General features: G+C 39.7%; 1 protein-coding gene across 1 annotated transcript; it reads right to left on the reverse strand.

The window, feature by feature from the left end:
• Window positions 1-1,284: 1,284 nt before the first annotated feature.
• Window positions 1,285-9,511, reverse strand: senp1 (SUMO specific peptidase 1). The gene is made up of 18 exons (XM_044352443.1): window positions 8,837-9,511; window positions 8,511-8,569; window positions 8,203-8,384; window positions 8,038-8,113; window positions 7,716-7,908; window positions 7,435-7,579; window positions 7,220-7,338; window positions 6,519-6,802; window positions 6,326-6,386; window positions 6,033-6,071; window positions 5,853-5,937; window positions 5,608-5,748; window positions 3,858-3,989; window positions 3,430-3,633; window positions 3,261-3,340; window positions 3,048-3,132; window positions 2,510-2,605; window positions 1,285-2,411 (listed from the first exon to the last, which is right to left on the reverse strand). Exons 1-18 carry the CDS (start codon window positions 8,968-8,970, stop codon window positions 2,349-2,351), a joined length of 2,178 nt encoding a protein of 725 aa, XP_044208378.1. The 5' UTR covers window positions 8,971-9,511; the 3' UTR covers window positions 1,285-2,348.
• Window positions 9,512-10,406: the final 895 nt, after the last annotated feature.

The following is a 10,406-nucleotide window of genomic DNA, read 5'->3' on the forward strand; positions in this document are numbered from 1 at the left end:
CAATGTTCGGAAAACACGCCCAAGGTCTGATGATCTATGCAATTAATTTATTATCCTTATAAATGCAATACTACAGATATCCGAGAGACACCTCACATTCTGAAAATGGATCACCTCATAACATGACCTCACATTCTGGCTCGCATTCATTACACATACGTGTATGATACCGTGAGTTTTCTGACTGACACATTCAACTTTGGTTCATTAACTGTTAGTACAATTTCTGCATTAAAAGGGAACTTGTTCATACCAAAATGTGGTTGTTATTATGACTATAGAAAATGTAGGAAGTAAAAATTATATGGCAGGTGTGCTTATGTGTATGAAGGCGAGTGTTGCCCACTTGTCTACCCAACTTTTTATTTCACATGGACTCAGCAGAGTTGTTTTAGATGTAATTCACTATTCCATCCAGTTGCAGTTTCTATGATTTGCTAAAATTGCATGTGTCCTGTCTAGTTCTATTTGTTAATTTCCTTTCTTGCGCAGTAATTGAAGCTGTTTTCTTAAACCATGAAACTGTTCATTCCCAGGAGTAAATTTCACAGAAATGCTTTAGGTTTCACTGGAAGGGATAGCAAAGTGCTACACAGAATTGGTGGGCTTGATATCTGACTGGAATAGTTTCTTCTCATGCACTGCTAATGTTGAAAAGTTTTGTTTTGGTGTATCAAATCACTCTGAACATACTGTAGATCTATGAAGCAAAGAAATATTTACAACTTTTAATTACTACATTGTGTTCCGTTGTCATTCCATTATTTTTATACAAAATATTGAAGAAGAACTGAGTGGTAGCTTACTGAGATTAATGAACTATTGCTGCTAATTTTGGATTGCTAAGTATTTAGAAATCTTTTAGCTGAAGGTCATTCAATACATTAAGTCACACATGGGGTCAGTTTGCGACTCGTGCTCAACGTCCATGCAGCCTTCCGTTTGTTTCGTGCATCAAACTTCTCCTCAGTAAATGTTTGTCTTGTCTGTGCCATGATGCAGGTCTTTTGTCTCCTTCATAGAAAGAAAAACCCTACAGCTATTAAACTTTTTATCTTGGTTTGATTTGAACTTGTCATTTTTTTTAATAAATTTTTTTTCACTGTGGTTTTCGTGCTTTTTTTTTTTTAAATTAAGGAACCTTTTGCATGTAACATCTCATAAAAGAGATAAAAGCTCTTTAAATAAACCAAGACGTACGACTAGGTTCTTCCATGTTTATCAAATTATCAAATGAGGCAGTTTATATCAAACCCAACTGATTGATGTAAAACACAAAGAACATTCACAATACATGAGTATTTATTTCTAAAACAGACTTGGATCTAGATAAAAATAGATAGGAAATACATAATAAAAAAAAGTATATTACACTGTTCAAGAGGCTGTATATGTTTGTACAAAGTTCAAAATATTCTGAATATGCCCAAAAGTTGCTGTTGAACAAAAAACTCTCAAATACATAAAATAGACTTTGAACCTTAATTTACAATCTTTTATCAAGACTCATATATAAGGAAATGGCTAAACTTTTTACCCTGCAATTTTAGGGTGTAAGACTATGTAGTTACACTAGCAGGTCAGTGGAAAAGTAAGACAGCGTTTCATTTTCATTACAAATCACACTCTGAGGCAATGTCACATTCAAAGACTTGTGCATTTAATCAAAAATATTACAAAAATAATCATGTTTTAGGGAAAATGTTCATATTCCAGAAAAAAAAAGTACAAGTCTTTTGCCCAAATACAAAGACAGGTTTTTAGACTAGATGCCATTCAAAATTTTATTTCGTGGGCATTTATATGTTCATTGTAAAGTAAATTTTCCTTTGCACATACCACAAGTATCAAACAGTGACAGTGATACCAAAATGCAGTATTACTGCCGTTAGAAAATCAATGCAGCACGATGAACTCATCTCCCTGCAAGACAAAAACATGTAAACTTGTGTGTCTGCATCAAACTGAACATTGCAGCTCAGAGTATGGTTTGTAAGTCAGTACAAGTGTGATTTCAAAAACATTTTTTGGCTGGGCAATACAAAATACGCAGTGTTTGAGCTGCTATACTGATGCTCCATTGGTGCACCAAAAAAACCCAACAAACTGGAGTAGTGGACTGGGAGGCAGTGCTTGGTGCTCCAGCAACATCCCATCAGCCAAGTCCAGCTGAAGGCTTGATTGACCTTTGAGGATGAAGATGGGCAGAATTGATTCCGGATCTGGAGAGCTGGTGTGCAAGTCTTTCCCAGAACAGGACTCTTGTAAGAAGATCCTCCTGTTGAACATAACTCAACCATCGTCACAGTTCGTACTTGCAACATCGGGACATAAACCTCATCTTGACATCACAAAAGTTTATGGTTCACAATCTCCCAAACCATCCTTCTCCTGAAGTAGGGCATGTGTTTCTGTGAATAAGAAAAGAGACGTCATGTTAGCAACTTTTGGGTCACTATTGTGATGATTTACCAGATAAATCCTCTTTGTTGATGCTGATTGTAGTTACCTGCGTAAATGTGATTGACTTGTCTTTGGTAATGTAATCTGCATATTTGCATGTGAACATTCCACAGTCACTACCGTTCATCTGCTGTGGGATTTCCTGAGAGCAAAATGAGGAATAAAAATGTTAATGGACATTTACAGGTACAAGTCAACTCTTGACTAATCCACAAGGCAAAATGACTCTGACAGTTTCACAAGCTATTTGATTAATAACAATGATATACTAATTACATTACCAAATGCTTTTTGTTTTGAATATTCACTTTCTATCCCATTTTAGTACCATTGTAGCTGGTGCAACCTAATCAAGAACTGTATATCCTGTATAATTACAAAAATGTGCAGATAAAATAACTGTCAGATAAAGAAAACTATATCATAAATATTAAAACTAGTCTGCTTATAACAATGCTGCACTGCAGCACGGACCTGGACAAGCTGGCCAAGGATGGGAGTACAACTAGCTCCAGACCTGTAACATTTGTTGATAATGGAAAGCCACTCGGGACTCCTAAACACATGTAATGTGGAGGACCTACATTGCGCTTTTTGCTGTGCAGAGTCCAGCCTGAGGTGTCCAGTTCTTTGCCCTTCTTGTCCTTACTTTCCTGTTGCAGGTAATCACTGGGGAAAAATGAATTACAGTTGAAACACTTTAATGGCTCATAAAGAACCAATATGCAGGAGTTACATTCTGCTCTCCAAAAATATATTCCATTCAACAAACAAATGTGTCCCATACTGAAACTTACAACAATATTGTGCATGCTTCATCATTGTTTCCTCCCATAGAATCAAAGTACATGACAGCCTTTTTCCGGAAATCCACCACCTGAGAGAAAGAGTTGCACAACAAAAAAGTGCAACGTAAATCCCAAAACTGTTATTTCCAGGTTGACATTTATGGTCGTGAAGACTTACAGAGAGGCACCAGTGCACCCCCAAGTGGACAGGAACCAGCAGGATGTCTTTAGAAAAGATGTCCATCTTTTTGGTCCAGCGGCGGACAGCAGAGTAGCCGCTGCTGCGCAGCTTGGGATAGAAGAAAGTGTTGAAGGTATTGACTGATGGCAGGCTGGGGTCCTTGCTGCGCTCGACCAGCAGATTCATGTAAAAGTTGATCACCTGGGAGTTTAAGGAGTAAGTCAACTGACTGGACAAGCACTACTGTACGGCTCAGTTGTAGATGCCAACAGTTACAACCTGCACTTTTAAAATATTATCACATATGCATGACCAAAAGGAGAGTGATGTGTCCATCTGGTGTAATTTTAATGCCTAAAGATAATTCATACACAGAAACCCAGAGGTTGTTTTTGGATCTTACTTTGAGCATAATGTGTGCTCACCTCATCATTGAGCCAGTTGAGGTTGCTGAGGGTCTGCAGATCCTTGCGTCTGAGGCTGAGACCAAAACCTTCGCTTAACACTTCATGAGGACTTCCTCCTCTCAGCACCCTGTTCACCTCAGTCTCCATGTCCTTCATAGAAAGAGACAGCATACATGTGAAAAAGCAGGAAATAGGCCATTACCCTTACACTCATTTCACAGGAATCTGTTCCAAAACTGCAAATACCTGTAACTTCCTTGTCTCATCCTGAATTTACATTTTTGATGTTTTCTCATCTAATTGTTTGGAACCAAACGGGACTTCAGTGGTGGGAAAAAAACATTTGCTCTTAATGTGGGCAGCATACATCAGTTTTTCCCACAGGATTTTGTGAGACTGTGGTGGGTGGACCTCTAGGGGGGTCCGGGGACATGTTCCCCCAGAAGAAAATTTCCACGGGGAACTGGTCTGTTTTTCTGGTCCACCCAAAAATGTATTTATTGCAGTTTCTCAAATATGAGGAGTATAAGATTTTTTTGTGTGTCATACATTATAGTCAACTGAATATATTTGGATTCGGACAAAATGTGACATTTGAAAACATCACATTAATCATAACCAACTATAACTATTTTCCTACATTGTGTTTCACAGGACAACGAAACATCAGTTAATGCAAGTTTAATATTTTGTGCTCAGATATCAGTAAATGCAATTTACTGACTTCCAGGGTGTCACTGAACATGCTGTCAGCTCAGAGGCAGTGAAGCCTCTCAGTCACTCCAGATACCCAGGCTGTGGCCAGTGTGAGAGCACAAAGAACCAACCACACTGTGCGGCAGCAAAGGAGGCTGCACCGCTAATTAGCATGCCTTAGTAGCGGCTGCTAGTAGCTAAAGCTACCCGTATTTAACCTGCATGCAGCCACAGTGTTGGCAGCTGAGTAAAAACATACCCGAATCATTTCACATTAACAACTCACCTTCAGATGACTAACACTACGAGCTTCAAAATCGCTGAAGCAACAGCGCAAAACACATTAGAAATCTGTTATGTTATTATGAGAAGTGTAAAAATATTTTCAGTTTATTATGAAATGGTGGTGGGACAAAGTAGACTGTGTCGGACCACCACAGTTAAGGTAATTATTGGGAAACACTGTGCATGTAGAACACTTCATGTCAATCATTACACATGAATGCTTTATTCAGGCAAACATGTAGTCATTCTGCACTTTTAACTGCATTTCCACTTCTTTAAAAGGTGCAGTGTGTAGAATTTAGAAGCATCTAGCAGTACGGACTTGGCAGAAATGGAATATAATATTCATTAGTATGTTTTCATTAATGTATAATCACCTGAAAATGCGAATTAGTGTGTTTTTGTTACTGTAGAATGAACCCTTTATATCTACAGAGGGAGCGGCTCCTCTTTCACAGAGCCTGCCATGTCTCTACCATTGCCCAGAACGGACAACCCAAACACTGGCTCTAGAGAGGGCCTTTAGTGTTTTTTGTGAGTTTTGCAGCCACACTAGGTTCTCCTACACGCTTGGAAGGGAGAGTGAGTGTAGGGGTTATAAGTTGGTTGCATTCTGCAGCCTTACCACTAGATACCACTAAATCCTACACACTGGTCCTTTCAGGAAGAAATAATACACTCACATGCCTAAATCCTTTAAATAATAAAAAGTCTATTTGGGAGGGCCATTTAAATTTTATATATACACAGCAGCAGTGCATACAGATTAAAGAGACAATAATCATACCTCTGTGAGTTCAGGGAATTCTGGTTTCTCTTCCAAAGGCTTCGGCTCTTCAATGACAAGAGTCAAAGGAACCTCCTTCTCCAAAGGAACTCTAACATGGACCTCCACATCTGGGCTACGTTGCCCCTCTTCAGACAGGCGCTGCGAACCAGTAACAACATGACACAAGTTAGTGGAATAACAGGAGGTGGAGAAACAATAGATACAATCAAACCTGAATGAGAGCACCTGTGGTGCACACTCACCTGCCGCAGCAGCTGGGCAGCGAGGGCCTCCTGCTCTTCTATCTGTCTTCGTCTTTCTCTCGCCCGAGAGTCATACATACTAGTCCTACAGTGACAAAAAATAAATGTTATCATGTGGCCCTGTTTAAACATAGTATCAGTGAATCAATTTTATAATTAAATACCTTGGAATGCACTTACAATTCTTTGATCCATAACTCAGCTTGGAAACATGGCACACTGTAAGGACAGAAATATGTTATTCTTTGTACAGATAAAACTACAACTGATTTGACTCGAGTCAGTGTTTTTAAGCACACCTACTCACATTCAAGGGTCATACTCTTTATTTGGTGTGTTCTTTGAAATTTGATTAAAAATGGTAAAACATGAAATGTTTAGATGCCCATGTCTCTGACCATGCTTATATTTAATCATTAATTAACTGCTATTAAATGTAGCCCACCATGAAAAACTGACCAAAAAGCACTTACCTTGAGCTGCCTTTTTTACCCTTTTGCTCATTTACAATAATTACTGAGTCGCCATTATAAGCTGTGAGAAAAAAAAAGACAAGGAGGTCACAACCCGAGAGGACTACGGAAACAATACGCAAGTTACTTATGACATCTCATTTCACAACACCTACATTTCTACAGTGTACACACAAATGGGTGAGAATCTTACCTGATGACTGTGTGTCCTGAGAGGAGGTATCCTGCAGAGCAGATGGGGAGGGAGCCAACACAAGGGTAGCTGCTCTGCTGGAGCTGAGGTCCGTGTCAGGAGACCACGTCTGGTTCCCTGGCTTGCTGGAGGCCCCCACAGGGCTGGGAAGGTTGCTGGAGCTCTGGCTCGACATCCCCCTAGGGCTGGGAGGGCTGTTGGGTCCCTCTGAAGTTCCTCCTACTGCTGACCCAGTAGGAGAAGACAACTGCAGCAGTCTGCGGCTGGTGGTCAGGAAGCTGGTGCTGATGAGAAGGTGACAGGGGTAAGAGAAGATGAGCATTTAGATACAAAGTGATGTAGGATAAACATTGGAATTGCTAAAATATATTGCTGTATGCATTTGTTTATACTCTGTGACTAGTTAGACCTTTGTACAGATTGTGATATTAATATTGTTTTGCAGTTGTTACAAAGAATCGCTGTATTTTTTAAATCTGTTGACTGTAAAGGTCTACAAGTAAAAACTTTTTTAATCAGTTGTTCCAAGCTATGCAGAATACTGCTATGTTTATATGCTTTTGGAGCCCCCAACAGGCCTGTGACTAGATTCTGACGGTACTCTCTCTTCTGTGCTTCCCTGCTCTGTATCGCTTTAAATATTTCATTAACAATTTGAATAGGGCATTGTTGAAGCTTTCCAAATTTGTATGGATACGTACAAATCTCTGTGTGACCTCACAAATGCATGTGAGCTGCCGTTGTGGAGACAAGACGACTGACCACCAGAGACCATGTTCAGAAGCTGCCTGTAGACCTCCTTCTCCTCTTCACGAACAGACTGTACAAACAAAGTGAAGGACCATGAAATCAGCAAATAAATGCAACAACTGAATTAGCGGGTATATCACATGGTGCCTTAGTCCTGATGTCTGACCTCTTGTGCGGTGCAGCGGGGCTTGGCCCTGTGTATGTGGCCAGATGAGGTGCTGTGTGTCGGGCTCTGCACCACTTTGATAGGAAAGGTCTTCTCATACATGCTGGTGCAGGAGCTGCTTGTTGTACCCATTCCACTAAACAAACTGCAGAGACAAAATGACAGTCTGGTAATAAAACATCATCAATCAACACAGCATAATGATAAATTAGACAACAAAAAACAAATATTGGAAGCGGAGAGTTTTTTTCTGGAGACGGAAATCAAGATATAGGGGGTACCTTGGTGTTCCATGCAGTCGAAGGTTTAGGGGCCTGCCAAGCCGTGGAGTAGGGTTTACTTTAGGGATGATGGAGAGTGGCAAGTTGACTGAGTGTCCATTTGTTTTTGGCACTTCGCGATGTGTAGGACTCATGCACACTTGTCGCCTACAGACTTTAGATCCCATAGTGGACTTCTCATTACGCACCCACTCTAGGGTTGGAAATAAAACAGTACAATAATTAACATTAGCACCAAGAGCTTAAAGCCGACACACACAAACGAAAAAAACTAGCACCCATTATGCAAATGTTTATACAATCCTTTAAAAGATAATCTAACCTGATTTGGATGTTTTCCATTCCAAAGTTGTAGAGGGAGCAGCAAATGTTTCATCCAGGGAGTTTCTTTCAGCAATCTTTAACCGAACACATACATGACATGTTTAAATAAAAGACCTGAAACTGTTACATATTTACATTTAGGCAGCATTAATAATTTACTTACCGGCCTCCCTGCCCAGACCTCTGCTGATGTCGATGGCTGTGGCTCTCCAGGTGGAGGACCAGGGGAGGTAGGCAGTATATTTCTCAAAGTAGGGCTCACATTGTTCCTCATCCATGCAGCCACACCGGAGCTATGATTTTTAACCCCTTCGGCTGCAATTTTGACTGTGTCAATAAGATCTCCTAAAGAAATAGCAAACATGAAACAGACAGACAAACAAGTCTGTTAGTAGGGTTATAGTAATTTAACTATATCCTCACTGATATTCACACCATGATGTCTAACAAAGTGAGTTATTTTATAATTACCCATTCGAGATTTCTTTATTGTTAAGCCATCTTGGTCAATGTTATGTCCATCTTCCAAACTTAAGGAAAGAAAGTGATTGGTGTTGTACAGTTAATGACATATTCAATTCATTTACATAAACTGACAATAAACAGTTATCTTCACAGTAACAAATGGTTGAAACGCTAAATAACCAGCGAGGCAATTAATGGCAGTTCCACAGAAACGCCAGATACACAGACTAATTGGATAACTTCAAAGCAACCGGGGGCCAGTTTCATTCAGTGTCTTTTTAAATACACTGGCTGTGGGCTACACAAGGGAATAATGCTGTTACAGCTCATACCATTCAATTGGTCTTTTCCTCCTCATCTGACCATCTCCCGGTGCCCGGTGTGCATCAGAGTGCTCCGCAGCTGGTACACCATTGCGAAAATTGGCAAAGCCTGTTCCTATCCATTCGTAGATTTTAGTCAACATGGCTCAAAAGTTTTTTTGAATAACGCCGCCGGTTTGAAGATAAATCGCTGTAACTGCTTTCAGTTTACCTGTCAATGTAGTGAAACCAAAAGAAGCTAATGCGCGTCATTCGACTAAGGCAGGTTAGCTGAGACTATTACAAAGGCTACCGGTCTTCACAAATATCATGTTACTTTCCCACAAAAATAACTGCTTGTTAGCTGAGAATTAGCTAGCTGCCTAGCTAGCACACGCTGCTAACTACCCTGCTAGCTAACGGTGTTAGCTACACGGCTAATTTATTGAAGTATGTTTAAATTCCACCAGGAATGCGACAAGTCGCAACCAACGCGTTCGGAAAAATGGTTATCATTTTGTGTCTCACTCTAAGTCATTTATATATCCTTAACGTGACTTTAAATTGCATAAAAACTCGTTGAAGAATAACATCTCCCGCTTCTTCCTCATTCAAAACCACAACATGGCTGAACAGTACGCTGTGCCATCGCACGATTTGATTGGATGACTGGTTGCTGTGAATGCGAGTATACCGGATGTTTACTGGATGATCGCAGACTGAGGAAAGCATTTAAAATCACGTCACACCCGCCGGCGTTCACTTTGGAGCACATTCTATCACAGCACTTTCACTTGTGGACGCTACATGCACGTAATTAGTCTGCTATTTCTGCTTGTCATTCCCTCTATGTGTCAGTCTCATGGAAGTCTGAATAATGCATAATTAGATACATAACGTACACAAATTTAGCTTAAAAGTATAACTTTTACAGGCAGAAAAATAGACGATAGACCACATGCTAGTTTACTTATGTAATTTGTGAAATAAAAGTTAAACTATACAAAACTCAGATTAGGCCATTAGTTCAGCTTTGTATTGGCAATAATTGTGTCACCTGGGCATCAAAATTCAGCAAAACAACCACATGACCTACCTGTCCTTTAGCCAGCCGAGGTCCACTCTAATCTGAGTGGACTAAATTACCAGAGGAGAAACTGCGCACACAGTCACATAAACAGAGAATTTGGATAAGTATATATCATTTTTTGAGCTAAACATAATTATGATTACAAAATATATATTATATAGCCACAATTCTGTAGAATTCAAAACTTCAAAACAAACATGGTGGGAGTTATACTGCTGAAGTCATAAGAAAAATCTGTCTGAGGTCCAGAGTGCAGGTAAACAACATATGTGGCACCTGCATATTACTTTGATGTTGCCAGTGGTGGAAGTAACTGAGTACATTTACTCAAGTACTGTACTTAAGTACAATTTTGAGGTACATATACTTTACTTGAGTATTTCCATTTGATGCTACTTTAAGCTTCCACACACAATGGATAATATAACAAGCTTTTAAAATACAACACATTGTTAAAGATGAAATCAGTAGTTTCTAACGTTTTTGGCTTTTGACGTCTTACAAAAAGCA

The sequence above is a fragment of the Thunnus albacares genome, chromosome 5, assembly GCF_914725855.1.
Source record: "Thunnus albacares chromosome 5, fThuAlb1.1, whole genome shotgun sequence".
Classification (NCBI taxonomy): domain Eukaryota; kingdom Metazoa; phylum Chordata; class Actinopteri; order Scombriformes; family Scombridae; genus Thunnus; species Thunnus albacares.

Coding starts and splice junctions, on each gene's coding strand:
- senp1 (XM_044352443.1), bottom strand. CDS start 8,970: ATGTTGACTAAAATCTACGAATGGATAGGAACAGGCTTTGCCAATTTT. Junction 8,114..8,202: donor AGGTCTGGGCAGGGAGGCCG/GTAAGTAAATTA, acceptor GTTCGGTTAAAG/ATTGCTGAAAGAAACTCCCT. Junction 6,803..7,219: donor GTGAGGTCACACAGAGATTT/GTACGTATCCAT, acceptor CCTTCTCATCAG/CACCAGCTTCCTGACCACCA.